Source organism: Sander vitreus, chromosome 14, assembly GCF_031162955.1.
Source record: "Sander vitreus isolate 19-12246 chromosome 14, sanVit1, whole genome shotgun sequence".
Classification (NCBI taxonomy): domain Eukaryota; kingdom Metazoa; phylum Chordata; class Actinopteri; order Perciformes; family Percidae; genus Sander; species Sander vitreus.
In genome coordinates, this window is record NC_135868.1 from 29,524,841 (window position 1) to 29,548,671 (window position 23,831).

The following is a 23,831-nucleotide window of genomic DNA, read 5'->3' on the forward strand; positions in this document are numbered from 1 at the left end:
GCCAAGGGCCGAAGACGTGGCCACCGGGCCACGGTGGATGTCCCAGGCCAGCGAGGGGGCAATATAACTATGTGTGCTGCCATTTCTGAGAATGGTGTGGCCACTCACATCCCCAGTCTTGGCCCATACAATACACAGAAGCTCCTCATCTTCTTGGACCGCCTTTATTTTGATTTGATCCCTGAAAATGAGAGAGGTCTCGATGGGCCTCACCTACCACAATATGTCATTGTATGGGACAATGTGAATTTCCGCCGTGGCCCGCTCATCAGGGCCTGGTTCACTACTCATCCAAGGATGGTCATGGTGTTCCTACCATCTTAGGTAGGAAGACCTTTCCTAAATCCTATTGAGGAGTATTTCTCCGCTTGGAGGTGGAGAGTGTATGAGCATCGGGCTCAAGATCAGAGGTCCCTGCTCCATGCAATGGACGCTGCGTGTGAGGACATTACAGGAGATCAGTGTAGGGGATGGTTGCGACATGCACGCCGTTTCTTCCCTCGTTGCATCACAAGGGAGAATATACGCTGTGATGTGGACGAGAATCTGTGGCCAGACAGACAGCAGCGTGGGGATGGCCAGGAGGGTGAGGACGGTGGCCAGGAGAGGGAGGGTGAGGACAGCGACCAGTGAAGAACTGTTAGTTGTGAAACTCCAGCTTTATTTACAGCACTGTAGGCTACATATAATTCTCCTTGTTTTTTGTTTGTGTGTTTATATTACAGTATATTATGCTGTATGCATTTTCTTTTTACTCTGATGTATGGAAGTTACTTCATGTGTGTGAATAAAAATGGTTACAATTTCCTTGGCAGTATGCGTGCAATGTGTGATGTCAAACCTTGGAGGCTACTCTTGGCTACTCTTGGACATGAGGGATATGTCAATGGTCCTCTGCCATAGTGACAAAACATCTAAACATTTTGACTTGCAGTGCTTACACAATGCCAAAGGGATGAAGCATTTTGGGGGCACTGACTATTTAAATGAGAAAGAACTTTAGTTTTGACACATGAGTGAACTGTTTTGGGAGAGATATGAGCTTTTGCAGGTGAACCATGGTGTTGTGCTCAACCATCCAGGTTATTTTGGCAACAGCACCAAGAGTGTTGAGAACATCCGGTCTGTTTCAAGAAATGAGCCAAAGCAATTGAGAAGGATCTTTGCCATTTTCGTGGCACTGACTCTTTATATGGGAAAGGAATTTAGTTTTCAAGCATGAGTGAAAGGTTTGGGAGAGATATGAGCTTTTGCAAGTGAGCTATAGTGTTGTGCTGAACTGTAAGACTGTTTTGCCAAATGATCTTAGAGTTCTGAGAATGTAATTTCTGTTTCAAGAAATGAGCCAAACCAATGGAGAAAAACTGTAATTGTTAGTTGAATTGTTAATTTAGTAGGCAGTATGAAGTGCATACTGATTGAATATGTATGCAGTACATTAGTATGCAATTTCTTAGCATCAGATTGTTAACATTGTCATTGTGAGCATGTTATGTTGACTTTGGCTGTGCCTTCGTAGCCTCACAGAGCCCCCGCTAGCATGGCTGTAGAACTTTAGTCTTGTATGATTTTTGCATCAATGTGATGAAGTACTTTACTTCCTCCTTACTTATTATACCACTTATTTGTCAGGTATTTATTTTGCTGGATTACCCAAAAACAAACACTAAACTGATCTAAAATGCCATATACCATGATTGAATTTAGGCCGGTAACAATTCAAAATTTTGCTGTACAATTAATTGCCTCAGAAATATTTGCGATTAACAATATAGTCTTTCAGTCAAATTTAAAAAATATTTATTTATGTATTAATTTTTCAGTGACTTAAATGAATATAAAATTGACAGTTACCCTCAACAGTTACCTTAGGACTAATGTTAGCAATTAATTGTGGTTAAACAAAGAAACGGCAATTATGTAAAAGAAAATTGTAATAAGACAATTATGTAATAATTAACTACAGAGCAAGCGGGTACCTTAGGAGTGGCCAGCCTCTCCCTGCTAACAAGAACCGTATCAGGCAAACCTGTATGTACTCTCTCCTGGTGAGCAGCACAAACCACAGGCAGAACCATAGCAAAAACATGATGCACCCATAAACCAACTAAACAGGACTATGTCAAATGATAAAGTAGCAAATAAACTAAAACATTACACAGAAATTAAGGATTAAGCCAATACAAAACATTGTTCATTTTGGGAGCAGAGGCTTGTTAAAAGGGAGAAAGGCCGCCTTTTCACAGGATCGTTCATTGCATCTCGCCTCTCTCCATTACTGCAGTCTTACTGTCGCACATTTCAGTGTGACGCCACTTGGAACAGGTCTGACTGAGACCTTCACCCTCTGAGGTCAAGCGATGTTTGACAACACTCTTATTCAAAAAGCGATATTACAAAATGTCATTTTAGACATTTATTTACTATTGCATTCATGCATTACGCTACTTTTGTGAACCCAAGACTTTTGTAAACTCATTTCAAGCACCAAAACAATTGAATTTAGGTATGTTTTCACAAGAGATTTGAGAAACATAACTGCCTTAGGGCCAAATTATCTCTATACATTGCTCTGGAACAATTTTGGGCGTCACTATACAGAAAGCTGAGTTTGTTCTGAACATTTTATATGTATGTGATATGAAACACATGGGGATCAGTTATATATTAAAAGGAGAATTCTAGAAGATATGTAAAAAATGCCCTCAGACCTCAGAGGGTTAATGTTTAAAACTGTACCAGTACAAATATAGAAGTATGATGTTCATGTTATACTTTTATCCTAGCAATCCTCTGGAATTTCCAGTGCAATACACAAACATGCTGAATTTCAAACAAGACATTTAACCAAAACTGTGGTCAGCATCACATACTGTAAGATACTCCGAGCCGCTTACTGCGTACCTCTTCCTTCAGATGTCATACATCTTCCTCTCAGATAAGAGCAGTGGATGCGGGGAGCTCAGACAAATCACTTCCTGCACCATTCTTTGTAGCAGGCAGAGGGGTTGACCGTCCGCTATCTCTGCCGGCAGCTAAATCTCAGTCACAACGATCAGGTAATATACTGCACTTAATGCTGGCATTTAAGAAACATTCTCCCTCCACAGGCAAAAACGGTGCATGACTTGGCATTTAAAAGCAGATAATAAAACTTTCCTTAAATACAGCTCTCATCTCAGAGTGCTTTTTAGATGCCCTTAGTGGAGTCAATTATCTCCCCACACTTGCTATTACTGAGACACTCTGAGCACCTTGCGTCTTAAAAGGTCTGTGCACCATGCTTTCTCAAAAATGTCATATTCTTAACTGCCTCTCAAAATGTAGACCCTGCAACATTAGAAATGGCGTGCATGTGATGGCTTCTTTTATCCATTTGTTGCTAAAACATGCCTCTGCAATGTGCCGGACAACTTAAAATCGAATATTAAAAAAAACTTCAGAATCGGAAACCATTCACCCCTTACATATATGAGCTACTTTCCAAAATCAAACATAAACAAATTGGTTTATATATATATACACAGATTGGTATACAACCAATGCTTTGAACAGGCTTACAGTTATTGAACACGAGTGATCTTTGCTTACTAAAGGAATGGGGAGAAAAACGTTCACACTAATTTGTCACGTCAACACAGCAAACGTTATTCTCCTGTCACCAGTGAAATGTCGAACTGCTCTGGGGGCAGAGAGAGCCGAAGCCAAGAGGTTCTCCCATTTGATGTTAACAAGTAGGAGGGAGGGGGAAGATGGTGGGAGCAACTTCATAGGGACAAGATACTCCAGAGGGAATGAGAAACAAAAGTCTAAAAGGTGGCAGAACGAGGGAAGTGAAACAGAGAGTTGAGTGGGAGAAAGCCACAGACCAGAAAGCCAGACTGGTGAATACTTACTATTTGTCTTTACTGCTAAAGGTCTACAGCATAAAAGTGTAATATGTGAATAAAGTCTACTTGTGAATCAATGATTAAAGGGGAAAATACAGTGTAGAACAGGTTTCATGGACATGAATTGATACTGTCCACACTAGAAAAACAACAGAATTGGACTGTTCAAGCAAGTTTCCCTGTCAAGACACCTTTTGGGGGTCACGAGACTTAGGTATGTTCTATCTTAGAAGCAAATTGGGATGTAGTGCGACATAACAGTGACCAGTAGTTCCAGTGGTCCAGCAGTTTGGTCTGCCACACATCTGACTAGAGCCAGTGCTGTTTATCGTTGCTATGGCGCTACTAAGAGGGAAAGTTCCCGATTTTCATCATATTGGTGCATTCAAGGATTAACCACTTATTCTGTTTGTCTTGAGGACAGAATAACTTGATCTGTTGGGAAAAAAAGAAATGCTAGGAACACTATTAACTGGACCCAAAATCAGATGATAGTATTAGAAAGTGACTGTACATATATTTATCAACTGAATGAAGTGAATTCTGTTATGACAAAAATCTACTGAATTCCAATCATCAACAGAAACTGAGAAAAGCATATAAGTTCATCATAGTTCAGCATATAAGATCCCTGAAGCTGCAGGGCTTGTTTCTTCTCAACAGAACTGTGCTGAGGTTCATCGGAAGTTAGAGTGGAATCCCAGTGGACTGGAACTAACCCTCAATCACTTTATGGATACAAGAGGACAGATGTTCTCATCTGATACTGGAACATGCTGCCTGGACTGATGCTCATATTAGCACAGATCAGGCCACCAGCTTAGCTAAAGTTAGGGCAAATTCATCAGTTGAATATGTTACTTAATATATCACCAAATGTATTTTTGTGTGGATACTGAATATCATTCAATTAAAAACATATTTGGCACAAAGACTGTACATTCATGTAAAAACATACTAAAAGACTTGACATTTAAAGAGCTCAGCTTTCAGCTTTGATGCAGCTTTTATAATTCACTTCCCCTCGCCAGCATCAATCAGTGCCCATTTTCCACATAGATGTGGCCGAGCAAGACAGACTACTAGTTTCCATTTTTTTAAACGAAAAATTAAATCCTGCTTTTAAGGATCTATTTGAAATGGACTGCTATTGTACTTTATTTCACTTCTTGATGATCAATTTTCACATAATCACAGTAAGTGAAAAGACCTATGCAGTTACCAGGCAAATGTCCAGTGGTAGCTTTGGGCTTCTCAGAAATGAAAACGGTGGAAGCAGGAGTCAGATGGAATTTAACGGTCGTGATCAAACACAGCATCTATGTATTCTTACAATGACCAATTTTCATGATCAGAACTTAAAGGCACCCTGTGGACTTTTTCTGGGAGGCACCAAAGGTGATCAACAGGAGGGTATCTTTAACAAGTGCTGCGCTGTAAAACTACATTTATTACATAATGTTTTCAGAGATGTTTAAACATACATTCTGGTTCCCACAGTGACATTATGGGGTGTTCTTTGTTTGAATGGAAAATTAAAGTATCCTTCCTTTAAATTGTATCCCCCTCAATCGGTACTGTTTGACTATCGCACTGTATTTAATGTTAGTGACCATTAGAACCCATTGTGCTGTTAAATGTGCAGCTTCCACTTAGGCAGTGGAAGCTAGTTAGCTTTGCTTGCTAATATTAGCACTGATTCCCACTGACATTTCTTTTTGTGCATACTATTTCAACACCTGCTGAGTTGTTGTCAGGCTCCTCAGCTGAGCACTGTTAGCCCTGCATTACAACAAGGACAGACGCTAACTGGCATTAGCTATCTCTCTTTCATGAGTCCAGTTTCAATGACGGAAAAAAGACCAGGCCGTCAAAACTCAGTTAGCTCCTATGATGACCTCAGCACTATGTACATTCCTGTTGCAAAATGGCTAATATAGCTAAATTTAGCTAATATAAAAGGAGCTATGCACTCTTTGTATCTGTACCTATAGCAAAGTAGCTAATTTAGGTAATTTATATTACAACAAGGCTGAGAATGTGGATGACCATCTTGGAATAACAAACTGTTCACCCATCCACACAAATATTGCACCAATCAAATGACAGTGCCAACATTTGGTACCAAAAAGACCCCGCCAGCAAAGGGGGCGCTATCACTGCAGAATGTAAAACGCTATTTAAATGTTTTTTGGTAATAAATAATAATAATAACACAATTACCACATACACAAGTAAAAACAAAAACCAGTACACACATATCTTAGCAAAATACTCTCATGATGTGAAATGTCAAAGCATGTAAGCCCTACCCCAACTGAAACCCCCCACACACACACACACACCCCCCATTGCTTTCTGAGACATGCACACGTAGTACACACTCACCTTGGAGGAGGATGTATCACACTCCTGGCAGATCCAGCCGTATCCCGTCTGCTTGGGGGATTTCTTCAGCGGGGGGTCCAGACACCCGAAGTGATAGCAGAGCCGGCACTCGTCACACCTGAGGCACAGACAGGAAGGGCACGTGTTACACCTCACATAAATAAAGGCCCCCTGTCTTCCTACAATGATGAGGCCAGCTCAGGGGCTATGATGGATGATGACAGGGCAGCTAGTTGTCAGTCATGAGACTTTGTTAATGCATTCCAAAGCCCCTCTAATCACTCCACTCCCTTGACCTTATGCAGCCGTTGACTGTCCAATGGTTCATATCAGCGGCCATATAAATACAGGCCCTGTTAGTGTCAGATAATGTCTTCTAAAGCTGCACTGACTCTGTGTCCTCAGGTGAAGTAACAAGGGTCAGACAACACGGAGGACACGCGTAAAAACGTGAAAGATGACCATGGCCAACGCGTTGAATCAGAACAGGGGTCAGCAACCGTAGGCACAGGTAGCTCAACCAAAGGCACACTAGCAAGAGAGGTTTTTGGAAAATAAAATCAAAAGAAGCACAGCTGTTTTATTTTTTTACTTTTCAGCCATCCCGCCCTACTCTGCCTCTGATTGGCTAGTACTCGCAGAATGCGGCGCAAAGGGAAAAATAACACTGCCTGAGCGGGCTCCGTAGATGACGGCAGGCTTAATGCAGATATGGCACACTGATAGACCTTTTTCACGGCAGACATGTTGACATGTCATAGTAGGAAAAGCACAGGTGTATTCTAACCATTAATGATGGCTGCATTCCCCTTAGGAGAGGCCCTGGTGTTGTTCATGCTGACTCACTGAAATAGCTCACTGGGACACTTGATGGAACTGAGCCATCGTTTTAAAATGGCACTTCATATTAAAAAGGTTGCCGACCCCTGATTTAGAATATCCCTCGTTCACTAAATGTTAAAAACACTGACAGATAAGTCCATATGCCATTCATCTTTTTAATGGGTAAAAATATTTGCTGTTACTCACATAATATGAATATGAGTGTGGAACTGACTGACCAATCACAGGCTAGAGCAACACTGCAAGCAGCCAATCGTACATGTGGATCAGCACAGTGAACTAAACGTTAGGTCATCATTCACAGCAGAAATAATCAGCAGCCTCTGCTGTCTCACACTGTCTGAAGTAATTTCTCATTTCTATAAAAGATTTTTGATACAAAATGCATTTATTAAAGGAATAGTTTTTTGAACCATGCTTAAATGCTTTCATTGCAAAATAAGACGAGAAGAACTATGGTCTCATGTCTGTGTGTTAAGTACAGGACGTGGCTGGCCTAGCTTAGCATAAAGACTGGAAACAGCTAGCTTGGCTCTATGCAAATTTCAAAACCCCCCACCAACACCTCCAAAGCTCCCTGATTAACACATTGTATCTCGTTTAAATCATCGTTTTAGCGGGAGTTGTTGCCTGGAGCTATCGCTCATCTGCTCATAATTCAGTGAGCACATATGATGGTACTACATTCCTACAGTCACTCCACCCAATATTGACCTGAGGATGGCGCTAGATGAGGAGTCAGAAGATCATCAAAGTAATTACAATTCATCCTGAGAGGAATGTGAATGTCTGAACCAAATTTCATGGCAATCCATCCAATAGTTGATGAAATTATACACCTATGGATTAATAAAGTAAATTTATGTTATTTATGTGAGAAGTGCTTTTTTCCACCGTGTCATGGCAGGATTCTTTTTTTGTGCTGCATGTCCACTCCTAAGCCCCTTTTGGACTGGATTTATATATCTTATATATCTAATTTTAACATTACCTGTGCTTTGTATTTTTTTTTCTGAGGGAAGAGCTGTTTGTCCTCCTCCTTTTCTTTATCAGCATAGCATGAAATAGGGCTGCAAAACGTGGTTATTTTATTGTCATCGCAATAAAGTCATCGCGAAAGGCTGCGACATAACGCAAAGGACACTCAGAGATTGTTTGAAAGAAAATATATAAGTTCAACAAGCCATGTGTTATATTTTAGCAGAAGACTGAAAGCAGCAGAACTGAGAACACTTTAATATCTGTTCATTTATCACAAGTTATATCGTCATCGCGGTATTCGACAATGTTATCGCATATCGCATATTTCCCTCATATTGTGCAGCCCTAGTGTGAAATTTGATTTTGTGTGAAAATGGAGGAAGCCAAAAAGGTTTTTAGGTAATGTGATAGAAGGAAACAAGTGAACACCAACATGTAAGCCTAATAAAAGCCATGAGTAGAGCAAGACCCCATGAAAGCTCATCAAATGTGCTGTTGTAATGTCAGCTGCACGTAGGTACTGCTATTCTCTTTTGGTTTTGTCTTGTTGTATTACATATTATAGACCACATCCTGTAATTTCCAGATGGCTAAAACACCTTCTGTGCGTTACTGTTAGAATTTATTTTATTTACATACTTTTTCTCTTGTTATTTTTAAACTGTTTGCATAGAATAATATTATACTGAGTACTCTAAACAAGATAACATGGAGCCATTGCGTGTCCTTGTCTGAGCACGGTGTGATGCTGAGGAAAGAACATGCACTCCCTGACCAGATAGAGGAGACGTCATCGACTCCGACAAGATAACAACTGACGACATCTACTCTGTATTATGATTGTATTTCACACATAAATAAGCTGTTTGAGGCTTACGTTAGTCACTTTCTGTACTTATGCTGTGAGTACTGTAAACTGACTCTACTTGCAAGTACACAAACTTTAATAGATCTTCAGTGGTTTCTGTCTATTGTTGATAATGTAAATATTCTAACAGTTACAATTACAGAGGACCACAGTGAATATTTCCTTCCCCAACTCCCTCTGTGGTGTTAGTCCTTTCCTAGTCGTTGCGGAGGAGGGTCTGTCTAGTCCTCACAGCATTCCTGGATGGGAGAAAAACGTGCTCTGGTTTATTGGCATTTCTTTAAACCGATCACAATCGTCTTGGGCTGCACTAAGCGCCACATGAAGCCCCAGTGCCTCTGCTAAATAGTCTCAAGAAGGAACTTGTTTTGGTGGAACATGTGTACGTTCAAAAGTAGTTTTAGTCGTGCAACAGAAAACTCCGATTGGACAGATAGTCTAGCTAGCTGTCTGGATTTACCCTGCAGAGATCTGAGGAGCAGTTAACCATAGTCCTCACAAATCCACCGGAGGTTAGAACGCCAACACAAAGAAAGAGGAAGGGGACGGACATCTGGCTGAAAAAAAGGACATAAGGCAGAATTTCCGGCGGCAACGGAGCAATCACTGAAGTGGAAGGTCGTGGATATAGACTAATCCTTTCCAAATGGGACTTTAGATTGATATTTCATCCATACATGTGTTCTTGCTACACTGCCCATTTGTAGTTTCACAGATTAGAAATTGAAGATTACTCAGGTTTTAAAAACTATCTCTGATCCCTGCAGATACACCTGCCATTATTGTCTTGTGTTTTTCTCCCTGTATTCTGAAACCCTCCTGCTGTCCTTTTCCCCCCCGTAATGGAGATGAATAGAGCAGGTTCAGGTTGACCTCCCTGGCTGTTAAGCTGTTATCAGATTTTCATTGGCGAATGTGAATCTCCTTCATTGATTAGGACATAATTGGCTCTAATTGTAGTGTGTGTGTGTGTGTGTGTGTGTGTGTGTGTGTGTGTGTGTGTTTACCAGGCAGGGGGAGCTTGTTGAAGGGCATTCAGCCTCATACACGATTTAAAGAAAAGTCTGCTCTCTTTGTGCTTCAGTCACAGATACACCAATGCATTGTATGTAGTTTATTGTGTGTCAATGCAGAATCAGAAAAGGTTTTTTTGCCACAATAAGTACACTTATATGGAATTTGCCTTGGTATTGACGTGCAGTACTGACTTCCCTCATATAAGTATATATGCATATATTCATCAACATAAATATATTGTGACCGGAGTGTGAACAGGGACATGTGAAAACTGGGACAGAGAATGTTATCGTTAAAATGTTTAACTGCAGCCTTTAAACTGCACAGGAAATGACTAGGCCTACTGGAGGTTAGTGACAGTAAAATAAATCAGTCTGTACGGGTAGTGGAGTTTGAGTTCCTGCAGGATAGATTTATATCCAACTTGTTATGTATTACTCAGTACAGCCACTTTCTAATGAATGTAGGTGCTCATGGTGTAGTGATTATAAGTGGCGGGCAAAATAGGCCTGTTTCCTGCTGAAAAAGGCAGTGACAAGAGGCAGAAATGAGCAGCTATGTGAGGTAAAATATGAGGTATATTTCAGTTCTTTAGCCCAGACTGAAATATATCAGCAACTATTCAACATGGCATCATGACTTTGCATAAACATACACGCTACTTTCCTAATTTAAAATAAATCTAGTTATCTTTACGCATTTTGAGCTATCCACGTGTCTGTCTACGCTGTATACAGCGGACGTAAACATAAATACCACGTGGCGTTGCCACGTGCCATATTATCGTGAGAACGTGCCGTGCTATCGCGAGAACAACATCACACGGGTGTAAAATAATAAAAAAAAAAAGTTGGGTTTAGGGAAAGAACATTGGGAAAGGCTTTAGTAACACTAAAAAATTACAAAAACACAACAGTGACCAATGTCACACGCATAGGAAAACAATAAACGGTTGGGTTTAGGAAAAGAACATTGGGCTTTATTAAAAAAAAAAAAAGGTTGTTAAACGCCACACGCGGGACACGATCCCGTCTCTTCTGAGTGAAAGTCCTGTGTTTTACCCATCCGCCACCCTAACCAACCTCCCTTCTTTCATACTACTCGCTACGGCAAAAATTCACATGTAATGTAGGTCAATGGAGGCCAAACTGCGTTGATAAACACGCTAAATTATTATGCGTCTTCATAACACGCAAAAATGGCATACGGATTGGCGTGTCATACATACACCACTTAGTGAGATCAGTCTGAACTATTGGATGAAGTGCCATGAACTCTTGTACACACAGCTATGGTGCCCAGTAGATTTGGTGATGCCCTGACCTTTCCTCTAGTGCCACCAGCAGGTCAAAGCTTTCACTTATACTGTAAATATTCAATTAAATTGTATTTATAGTATCAAATCATAACAAGAGTTATCTCAGGACACTTTACAGATAGAGTAGGTCTAGACCACACTCTATAATTTACAAAGACCCAACATTTCAGTAATTCCCCCAAGAGCAAGAATTTAGTTGGCCCAAACCTTTGTACAGATGGCAATTCTCTGACTTTTTAACTGTTGGCATCATCTGGTAAACATTTCAATACTTTAGTTCATGATTAAATCCCATCAGCCTCAGCTGTACTTTGTGTTTGGTGTTAATGGGGAGGGTGTGTAGCCACAGTCACAGCACGCCGCCTCCCTATCTCTGCTTCTCTGCAGCTCTTAGTTATGCTGTTATAGTTTTAGACTGCCGGGGGACTTCCTTTGACACACTGAGCTTCTCTCGCCTCTCTCTTTCCATTTGTGTGCATCCATGTCCCAGAAATGCTTGTTACTAACCTAGATCTGGGGAGCTTATTCCCCGGAGTCCTTATGTTTTTTTTTTTTCGCCCAGCATGTTTCCTTGGATTAGGGTGGCACCAAAATCATGGTTGCAGCTGTCACCGTGGTCCTGCTGCACTGCCTGCTACGCTCTGCGGTGCCCTGCAGTGTCCTGCTACGTCCTGCTATGCTCTGCTGTGCCATGAATTGCTACAACTACTATTTGTAGTCCCTGTTCCACTATCTTCATTGTGACTATTATTGCCACTGTTCATCACACCCCCAACCGGCACCGTCAGACACCGCCTACCAAGAGCCTGGGTTTGTCCGAGGTTTCTTCCTAAAAGGGAGTTTTTCCTCGCCACTGTCACACTAAATGCTTGCTCTTGGGGGATTTACTAGAATGGTTGGGTCTTTGTAAATTATAGAGTGTGGTCTAGACCTACTCTATCTATAAAGTGTCCTAAGATAACTCTTGTTATGATTTGATACTATAAATAAAATTGAATTGAATTGAATTAATGAGCAAATGTTGGCATGCTAACACGCTAAACTCGCTAAATAGATCAGATCTTTTGAAGTGGGGTTGTATGAGCTACTTCTCCATAGTCAGTGTGTTAGCTACAGAAGATGGCGGTCGGCACGCCCCCAGTTTGGAGAAGCAGACAGGAGTACCAGGGGGAGTGGACAGGGGGCAGCAGCTAAACAGGTTTTAGACACCTAAACAAATCTATATCCGTTTAAGTGTATGCTATTACAACAGGGAACTGAAGCCGTTATATTGCTCTCTTTTCAAGACTGGACTCCTTTGTGTGGCTTTGGTGTTTTTAAAAGGTTTTGTTGTGGCATTCTGAAGGGAATACACTACTGGTCAAAAGTTTGGAGTCACTTATACATTTCCATTCCAGACAGAATACCAGCTGAGATCAGTTGCATTGTTTTTTTAACCAGGGCAGCAGTTTACAGATTACATTATGTGCTTACATAATTGCAAAAGGGTTCTCCGAGGTTTTCTCAGTTAGCCTTTTAAAATGATATCAGATTAGTAAACAGAATGGGCCTTTGGAACATTGGATGAATGGTTGCTGATGATGGGCAATGTAGCTATTGCATTAAAGATCAGCCACTTCTTTCTACAACAGTCGAGAACCCTTTTGCAATTATGTAAGCACATAATGTAATCTGAAAACTGCTGCCCTGATTAAAAAAACAATGCAACTGATCTCAGCTGGTATTCTGTCTACAATGGAGTGGAATGGAAATTTCTAAGTGACCCCAAACATTTGACCGGTAGTGTACCTGCAGCAATTTTTGCAGGGGACACAAATAATACAGCCAAGGGAGGAGGGCCTTAAATCTTTCCAAACTTAAAACACATTTCTTTTGCCCTATTTTGCATTTGTATTGTTTTACTACATACACAATTATTTTAAGTATATATCATATTATTTACAATACACAGCATGTTTTTAATGATATTTTTTAGGGGGGGGACAACCGTCAGATGGGGTAGGTCCTGACCCCCCCCTCCAACAGACGTGTGAAGTTGAGGCATTCAGGAAGCTGCTGATCCACTCTCCTCGCCTCAGTCAATAAAATGAGGATTTATTGACTCAGTGGGCGATCGCTGCTCCTCCACACTGATTCTCTTTCATTTTGTTAGGATCTTCGGGCTTTTCATGCTGCAGTTTCAGGATGAATATCATAAAATCCCATTATACACTCTGTCCAAGAAGTTGTCTGTGCATGATTTATGGCAGCCGATGTTTGGATATCAATTACTAGTCCTCAACAATGAAGCCGGCTCTGTGTTGGACGGGTGTGCTGAAAGGAATTAGGCGGTTTGATGCTATCAGATCTGATGGCTCTACAGACATGTACAATATGGTAAATGGCAACTGTGCCTCAGGCTCTCCCTGGGCTGAGAACACGCCCAGTCTGAACATGAAGCCGTCATTTTGCATTCTATTGTTCACTTTGTGTTACATTTGTATCTATAAGGAAAGTGTCTGTAAGCAAACCAACAGCGTATTTCTGGTCATTCAAATTTCCTAATGATCTTCTATGACTTTTATAATGTCATATCAGTATGTTTTATAACACCCACAACCGTCAAAAGAGGTTTCAAATGCATTCTGTGGATACAGTTGCAGCTATTTTCTGAAGAGTAATGAAAAAAATAAGTGTCTTGTCTGACAGCAACCAATTTGAATTCAGGAGTGTTTTTCTCCTACTAAACAAAAGGGAGAAATCTGGCAAAACTTTTTATGCTTTTATTGAAATTGGTTTTCGAGCGTTTTAAATCTCCCCACAATCATAATGTGAAAACAAAAAATGACTGTAGGATGTCAATGGATTCATAAATAAAAGGCTGTTACTGGTGATAGTTGTATCATTTTCAGATTTTGCAACAATAAATAATCATTGAACAACATTCTATGGAAGAAGTAGTCCACATACAAACTGTTCACAGTGTGTGTATTAACACAATACAAGTACAATACATGTACCGGCGTTACGTATTCAGAATACAAATTATGAGTAACTGTATACCGTTACAGTTACAATTTAAATAGTTGGTATTTAGAATACAGTTACATTGTTGAAATCAATGGATTACATGATGATACTTCTCTGTTTCACAAGTTTATTCACTCTCGCAACTCCATGCATTTCCCAGAAGCCCCAATATGAAAACGAAAAAATTAGCTATTTGCGTGATCACTGATAGAGGTAGAGATGGAGCCGGAACCGGCACAACAGAGCCAGGGCAGGAATGGTTTCTATCTTGGAAATTCAAACAGCATTTCACATTAAAGAAAGAGAACGGAGAACAAAATATAACTGTGCACAGCAGTGCAACTTCTGCTTGCCAGCAACCAACCTCCTTTCAGCGTCCACATTACTCCACCTGAAGAAGCATCTTAAAGTAAGTTTTTTTTAGCCAAGGGTAGTTGTCTGCTGTAGTTTTAGTGCTCACCTTGCTATGTTATAGTTGTATCAGGTAGCTAACTGCTTAATTGACGTGTGACTTTACATTCTCCTACATGCTGATTTACTAGCCCCAGAGCCGTTGAAAGACTGACTGGCCCTGTTTGACATGCTAGCTAACGTTAGCTAAAATTAGCTCATGGTAGCTTAGACTGCAGTTAGATTTTTGTAGTATGTGGTTCGGCCTGTTTTAGTAAGCTGTATGTGATGGCCGCATTCCTACTTATAAAATGCAATTCAATGTGGAAGTAATCCAAGTATTCAGAATACGTTACTCAGATTGAGTAATGTAACGGAATACGTTACAAATTTCATTTTTGGGCATGTATTCTGTACTCTGTAACGGAATACGTTTTGAAAGTATCCTTCCCAACCCTGTGTATTAACAGCAACTGTGCCATGGTTTCAGGAGTTGCAGGTTTGGACCCCAAACGAGGAAAGAAAAGGAGGTAGCAGGGAGAGTTTTAATGATTAAATGATAAAAATAAACTTACAGTTCATGTAAAGCAGGCAGCAAATCCAAAAAAACAGGGAAAACCAGGAACACTAGTGAACAAAGCACTAGAAACAGGCAGAACGTTTTGACACAAAGTGCAACGACGCCAGAAAAAGGGAGCACACAGACTCAATACACAAGGCAAGAGGGTGGTAGCATGATAGCTGATGAACAGGTGAAAACACATCAGGGCGAGGCATGGGAAAACACATAAGGCAGAAAGTCAAACAAGACATGACATATGGGAAGTGACCCTACAAACTAAAACGGGAAACTAAACAAAAGTCAGGATTATGACATGTTTCTTTGTTTGCTGGTGAATTTTTCAAATGTCGTTTTTTGGAGGCTGAAAAACCTGGGCAAATCAAATCACCATAGCTGCAGCACATCAAAGTCTGTAACACATTTAGGAAGTGAAAGGTTCCCTATGGAGTTTTAGGGGGCTTTCATACCTGAAAGTCCGAACCAAGGTCCGGACCAAGGTTCATGTTTTTGCATTTGATCCGATAAGTTTTGGTTTCACGCTGCAGTTATGCAAGCACACTAAAGATACGTCCTGCCATCATCACGTGTCTCCTGATACTTATAATTGATTGGTTTGTAGACGGGCTTCCCCGTCCTCTCGTATCCTCTCTCTGTGTCGGAGTCTTTCCAGCTGACTGCTGCTCTCCCCTACTGCCGTGGCTCTTTTTGTTTTGTTGTGATGTTGAGAAGCAAAGACACGGGAACTTTCTTTCTGGAGCATTTATTCAGAGACAAACTGAAACCTACACTGTACATTTACTACCACCTAACAAGTAAACTGCTGATGTATTCTCAGCTCTGATAGCCGACAGCTGTCTGCTCTGAGCGCTGACACCGTCACACACTCTCTCATGTAGCCTACACATTAATCACTGAGCTGTTCCTTTAAAGGAGCTTCCCCGGTCTCATAACACGATGATAGCCTGCCAGAGCTTCCTTTGGTCCAAAAGTCAGAACCATCCAAAAAATGCTTTCACACTATAAACGAACCGGACCATGGTTCAGTTTGATCCAGACCGAGACTTCCTCTTTTGGTCAGACCAAATTTTGGCTGTTTGGTCCGGACCATGGTCCGAGGGAGGTTTCACACCTGTAATTTTGGTTCGGATCAAACTGAAAAGTCCAAAGGTCCGGACCAAATGAGGTAGGTGTGAAAGCCCCAGTGATTGGTAAATGCCAATAAACCAGAGCACGTTTTTCTCCCATCCAGGAATGCTGTGTGGACTAGCCAGACCCTCCTCCGCAGCGCTGTGGAGGAAGGTCTGGCAAAGTGAGACTAGTTTACCATTAAACTCCTGAGGACCCCTTTAACAGGAACATAGAAACATCAGCCACCTAGACCAGTGGTTCCCACACTTTTTCACGTCAAGAAACCCTAAAATGACCCAAATTAGACCACGGACCCCCATTTGATAAGATTTTGTCCCAGGGTCCCCATCTGATAGGATTCTTTTAGATGGTTTATTACAGAAGGTGTATGAAACCCATGAGCAAAATAGTCATACATTCTGTCATTGTGTTACTTATCGATGAAATTATAGTGAAAATAAATGATTCTCCATTGTTGCCGGGACCCACTGGAACACCCTGGAACCCCATCAAGGACCCCTGGGGTTCCCCGGGCCCCACTTTGAAACCACTGACCTAGACTGGTTGTGTTTAACAGGCTCATGTCAGCTGGTAATACTCTCTGCTTTCAACAACTCAGAATGTAGAATGCAAATTATAACCTCAGATAGAAGCAGAGATTTCTTGGGGCATTTGGTCATCTGTCCTTTATGTATATTTCTCACACTGGACCACTGGACAACTAGCCTGACGTGGTCATACTCAGATTCTAGTCAGAATGTGAGTCTGAAACCACTCCACTGGGCTGTGATTATGGGGCGTGTTCCAACCGAACCAGGAAAGAAAATGCCTCTGCATTCATTGGATAGATCTACAACCAATCAGAGCAACAGAACTCAACGTGTATCGTCTCCATAGCAACCACTCTCTGCACAATGCATTCGTTCAAACTTCCGACTTTTAGACTTTTTTATAGCTGGATATATCATTTGTTGCGTGTAAATATAAATGTGGATAACGTTAGTGATAGTGACATGCTCGCTACAGTTGCATTTCTAGAGATGAATCGGCGAAAACACATTTTATTTCTCTGATTCACGGCTTTGTTCTAACGCCGCTGGGCCTCTCTCTCTTCAGTCTCTCTCTATCTCTCTCCACCATATAACGCTACGTGCTTTGTTCTAACACGTCTAAAACTTTGTCATTTCCAAAAGCTGTTTGTAACGCAGAAATAAAATGGATTAATGATAATTTTATTCATATAGTTTATATCTGACTTTACCAGCTGACTTCTCTATTGGCCGTTGAAACAGGTGAAGTCTCTTACGTTCTGAAACCAGCCTCTGCTACTTGAACAGCTGAGTCGCAGCCACGCCATCAGCTAGTTTGAGACAGGACGCCATCAGCTAGTTTGAGACAGGCCGGTTGAGGATTTTAAAATGAATGTGCTGTCGATATCTTCTGTAACAGACGCGATGGTGGAATCTACACATCTCAGTTCTCCAGCAGCAGCCACCTGTTGTAAACAAATTCAACCCAAGCGCTCTTTGGTGACGTGGTTGATTCTGTTACTGTTGATCGTCTGTCCTACAATTTGATTGGTCCAAACAGATCTTGTTTGAGCATAAACGGATCAAGTCCAGACCGAACTTCCCGACCTCGAATGTTGTGGGCGGGGCTAAGTTCGGCTGGCATCCAGGCTACTGGACAACTACAACTACATTCTGAGTTGATCCCTGATGTCAGCAATTAACTTGGTAACATATCAATAGGAATGATGGCCAAAAGCACAAAAATGCAATAAACCAGAATTATCCTGTAAGCAACCAACAGAACACAGTGGGGACCTCGATTTAGACTGAGCCTAGCCAAACTCTAATAAGCATAAAGTAGCCCTCTGGCACTCAGCTAAGAAAAGCTGTGAATAGGTCTAATAATATACCTGTAGTACACATTAAGTGTTGGTAGACTTACTAAAATCAGAGTAGAAATTTAATTGGCATAGATAATTGGCATCTTATGAGTTGTAGGGACATAGGCTAACAGCTGCTGCACATTAGCACAAATATGCCAAGGCAGGTGGATCACTCACTCACACACACACACACACACACACACACACACACACACACACACACACACACACACACACACACACACACACACACAAAGAATCTTGGATGGGCTGAGCACGCATATCTGCCTGGGAAACGATGGGAATTGTAAGTGCCCTCCGGCCACCTAGTGAATAGAAGACAAATGACCAAAGTGTGCATACTCCGCTAATGAGCACACTCCTATTGTCGCACACAAACCGCCAATTGATTTCACATGAATCTCCAACTAAGGCGTAAAGGAAGGAGCAAACTCTTCAGTTTCGCTGCTGGAGAGTCTTAAAGACCTTCCAAACTCACGGGAGGGCTCTTTTTATTGGGCAAGACTGTGACGACTGAACACATGCTTCCCTAATTCCGTTACCTTAATGAACCCTTGTTTAATGTTTGTTGTGCATCGCTGGGAAGATCTATGAATTAAAGCACTGTTAAATGATGCAGAAGCAGGGTTTTCTGAATTTGTGATATAGTGGGTTTTAATCTTCATTTATCCATGAATGGTGGGCTAAAATGTGCAAAAATTGAGCTTCACATTCAGAGAGATCAACGTATTCACACTGAGAGTTGCCCAACACGACTCCAGTCCACTGCCAAGGGCCTGCAAACACAGAGGGCAGTTTCTGGCAGAAATACATGATCTTTCCCTTTGAGGGAAGGGAGAGGTAGAGGCCTAGAAGGGGCATGAACAAATCGGTCTTGCATCGGTCGGGGCACCTTCACTTTTCCTTCGCTGCCGTCCAACTCACATTTAATTCCCATCCAATCTCCCTCCTGTTGTTCTGTTGTAACTGTTTGACCATGTGCCCGGTTGAAGTATACATGTTTAAAAGTTCTAATTTGCCTGTATTTTTTCCATAAAAGTCACATTTAAGCAGTATTTGGCTCTTGGAGATGGTGAATTTGGCCCTTACTGGCTGAGCTACTTAACTTAGCCAGTGTTGTTGTCAGTCTCTTCACTGTCTGAGTCACCTGCTACCACCAGCCGATCTGCTCCCAACACTGCCCTTACACACCCAGCCACAGCAAGGTCCTTGATGTTATCAAAGCAATTTGGCCCTGCTTTAATCATTGGGAAAATTGAGCAGCCCCCCCCTGCACTTTGGAAGCAGACAAAATCCAATCACTCATAGGAGAGGTTATTGATTGATGTAATCTTATTGGAGGTGAGGTAGTGGAGGGGACATGATTGATTGCTTTTGTCTGCTACACATGTTGCTCTTGGTTGGCGATTTGTGTCCACTTTCTTTGGGTATTTAATCTCTGTGTGAAGTTCTCAGATCCCCCCCTCCCTGGTGTGACCCCGGGACCCGTATTGCCAAGCGGTGCTTCATGGCCCACAAATCTAAGCTGGCTTCATTTGATCTCATCCACATCACTGTCACATTGCTGTCCAGGTGTCATAAAGAGTAAGCGCTATCGCTCGAGGATCCGCACGGTGCCTCCATTCATCCCCAGATGCTGCAGAAATATTTTGTGACGTATCATCACAACTACATTAAATCACACTGATGAGGACATTGATGACACAATATTAGTCAGTTGGATAGAATAGAAAATGACGTGGCTAAATGTGAGCTCTTTGGACTTGCAGTGAGATAATTCATTCTAAGGGAACCATGTCGGAGAAGTAGTTAGAACTCCAAGCAAAAGCATTTCTGAATAAATGCTTTTTGTGTTTGAGTATCCCCCAGAAATAATCTTATCTATTAAAAGCAGTCTGTATTTAGTTCATATCTAGACCAAGATATAATGTCACATAACATAATTTGAATCATTGTCTGTTCATAAGCTCATTTCTAAACTGTGTCTGTTAATTTAAACAAAGCCTTTATTTCTTTAGTGTGGAATTCCAAATGGCTGTTGATCAGCACAAGCATATTGTGTTTTGTAAATAACACCAAAGAAACCAGCATAAAGTAATTAAAGCAAGCTTATGCAACTTTTGCAAAGGCAACACTTACGATGACCCAGCCTTGGCACCGTGGGCATGTGTGACAATTATGAGATAAGGCTTAAACACAGCAAAACAGCAGTACAATTTGACAAAGTTGAAAGTCAGTAAACTAATTATGTAATGTTTTTTACACCTCTTCCTACCTGGATGCAATGCGAACGAGCAAACATCAGATTGTTTCTCAATGATGTTCTAACCTGCTTAGTGCGTCAGCGGACAGGTTAAGCAACGCGTTGCTTGTTTTTTGCAAGTTTCGCGCACTTCCTCCACCTCATTGGTTAAAGTTGGCACTGAAACTGCACTCCAACAATACAGGAAAAGGTAGGCAAAAGGTAACTTATCTTAGCAAATGTTAGCTGCTTGTTAGCAGAACAATAGTAAAGTGCCAACTGCCAACCTAGCTGAGTTTCAGAGGAACACACCACAGTGAAGGGCAACGTTGACAGGCTTTCTCAGGGATTGTAGTTGAACAAAAAAGAGCAGTGTTGAGTCTGGATTTTAACCAGTAATAAGAGGAAACGTTACAAAATCTACCTCCACTCTTGATTAGGCTACTGTGACCCTCTCCGTGACTGTAGTTGACTAAAACAGAAAGAAGAAATTGCTCGTAGTATATCTGGAGTACACTCACACTGTGGCAGTGACCCTTTGTCACTGTGGCCAACAACTATGTGATAATAGTAAATGCTTAAACAAGTATAGTCTATGGATATGTTTTTTTTTTTTTAACATTAGCAACCAGAAGCTACTGGTCATACCAGAATAAGTAGGGGTGTAACAACAACACCAGAGTGTATTGAATTGAGCAAAGGTATGTTTTGTTTCTTTTAAATTCACCTTTTCATTTGTACAATAAAGAACTTCGTCTTTTAAAAGTGACAAAGTATTGCTTTAAGTGTTAATGTTTCAGTTGAATGTGACTAACTTCACCTGTTTATAATAATTGTGCCTATTCTCTTGAGGAGTAGCTATTAAGAAAGGCATCGGCTCCCATGTTCACCTTTCCTTATCAAAACCAAACCAGGCTGCAAAAACAATGGCAGAAATCCAAAACACCAAACTAAGCACTGAGCTAAAGAACCTTAATAATGAGATATAGAACCTGTAGGGGTTATTGATGGTTGTTGCTTCCCACCTGCTTTGTACCCTCAGTCATGGGTCTATGTATTGACGGTGGGTTTGTGGCCTGTAAAAAGAACTTCTTTTCTCTCCAGCAGCCCTGGTGTCTGAGCCCAGTGGCTCAAACAAGGCAATGAATTTATCACAAGTGGGCAATGCAATTACCTTGGGAGTGGCCACATGACAGAAATCGATATGACACAAAGCACTCAGCCATTGACTCTCATCCATGACAAAGTGCGCCGGTGTCTTTCCATAGAAAGGAGTGGATTATTGGACTTTGTGAGCCTCCTACATTTTTGATTTACTGTTGGGTCACGGCAACATTAGAAAAGAGCCATTGTTTTACAAGAAGGGGAAGAAATGAATGGACTGCTGAAGTCACACCTATGGAGAAAGCCAAGTCAGAGTGGCTGCCTTTATTAGCTAATCTGGACACAACTTATTCACAGCTGGGATGGAAGGGAAAGGAACGGGGAGTGAAGTCTACAGCTCTCACCTGGTGCTTTGTATGTGACTCAAGGAATGTTTCTTTCTACTTCCAGCAGGGGGCCCCAGTGAACTGGCTACAACCCTGGAGAAGAGTCGATTTCTGTAGGTCTGTGCCCTCACCTCTGTGGGACAAACTCAAGCCTTGTAGTGTCTGACCCGACCAGAAACTGTAGTCTACTCTATTGGTACATCGCTACGGAAATTCCACTAGAGATACAAACAGCTTGTAGACCACTGCAACTCCAATTAAATAAGTCTATGACGAGGTAATCAATTAAGATATAAGGCACCCATGTGGCTTTGTGGCTCCTGTTCCGAGTGTAATGATTAAATATGGGCTAAGAGGCAACACAGTGCAGTTAAAAGAGGGTAAGACAGAAACCAGTTAAGGAAGGGAGAGGGAACAGCATGTAGCTCAGGCAGCATTGGAGCAAACCCACACTGTGGCTGAATCAGTGGGATAAAGAGACGAGAGAAGAAGCTGGGGAGTAATAGATTTTAGCTGCTTGGCCACACTTCCCACACAGCCCCAGTCCCAGCTATTGTGTTTTCTGTTTTAATAGGGGAGAAAAAGGGTGAAGTCAGCAAAAACAAAATGCCGCCATTAAATCATCTCCCCGGATCCGGTGTCAGAGCAGTAATGGGAAACGCACTCATCATCGGAAAGGTTACTGCTTTCCAGAAACCTCCCTGCTAGCTTTTCTCTCTTTGCCCCTCCCCTTCCTGAGCCTGCTGGCCCCAGTCTCATCCCCTAACTAGAAACCAGCTGTAGCTGAGCTGATCTCTAGTGTGTCCGTTGCTGTTCGGTCCCCAAAGACCCCAGGGTCGAGGATGAGGGATTGGGGCATCTACAGTTCACCACGGTAAGCTGGTTCCATCTCACGGAGATGCCACGTTGAAAACCAAAATGTCTCTGTCTGTCTTCACTCACAATTGTTTAAAGAACAAAGTCTGCCCATCCACCTGCAGACAAAGTGCCTTTTTGTTTGTAGTACGTGGCTACATTTTATGTTGACCTTTATATACGACTGCAGACAGCAGTATCCTCTGGCAAAAACTGGCCAACTGCAAAATATCTCAAGAACTACTAAAAGATCCACTTACTGGCTGAAAGCTCCAAAATTCCAGTGAGTGGACTTTGTGCTTAGAATGTTTAGTCAACGGCCATTTCCAAGGTCTGCAATGAACCTTAAAAGGGACAGTTCACCCCAAAATATGAAATACATATTTTTTCTCTTACCTGTAGTGCTCATTGAAGGAAGCATACTCATGTACGTCTTCCTTGTGATCCGACATTGCTAGCTTGTGGAGATCAGCTCATCTGAGCTGGCTAACGTTATAGCCTAGCTGAGGAGGATGCCACTACTTCTTTCTGTGTGGTGATATGGTAAGCTGGTGTATTTTGGTAGAAAGAAAGATAGTTCCTACATGAAACTGCTCCCAACCAGAACTGTGGATTTTCTTGAGTAACCCTGTCATTTTTGGAGCTTTAAACACCACAAGCCGAGTGCCAACTAGTTTCATTATATTGGAGATAAGGCAGACTCATCTCTACGGCCAATAACATTGCAACAACTCACGCAAAACAATCTAGATGGATAAATAACACTACAGCAGAAATATGTATTTTTGATTTTGGGGTGAACTGTACCTTTAAAGCTCAACTAATGCCATGCAATATGATGTGGATGATCCATAATGTTTCCAGTGACCCCCCCCTCACCTATTTCTGTCCGATATACTGTAATGTTGTTGTATATTTTAACTCTCAAATATTAA

The 23,831-nt window shown here is 41.6% G+C and overlaps 1 protein-coding gene across 5 annotated transcripts in view; it reads right to left on the minus strand.

Annotated features, from left to right (window-relative positions):
- The window catches only part of phf14 (PHD finger protein 14), a 120,567-nt gene that overhangs the window by 21,396 nt on the left and 75,340 nt on the right, over positions 1-23,831 (minus strand). For 4 of the 5 annotated variants that reach the window (XM_078266923.1, XM_078266921.1, XM_078266922.1 and 1 more), the window contains exon 17: positions 6,279-6,396. In XM_078266923.1, coding sequence (XP_078123049.1) covers positions 6,279-6,396 — 118 coding nt within the window. Of the gene's footprint in view, positions 1-6,278; positions 6,397-23,831 lie in introns of those variants that run through there. The other variant, XM_078266927.1, reaches the window with a different exon arrangement.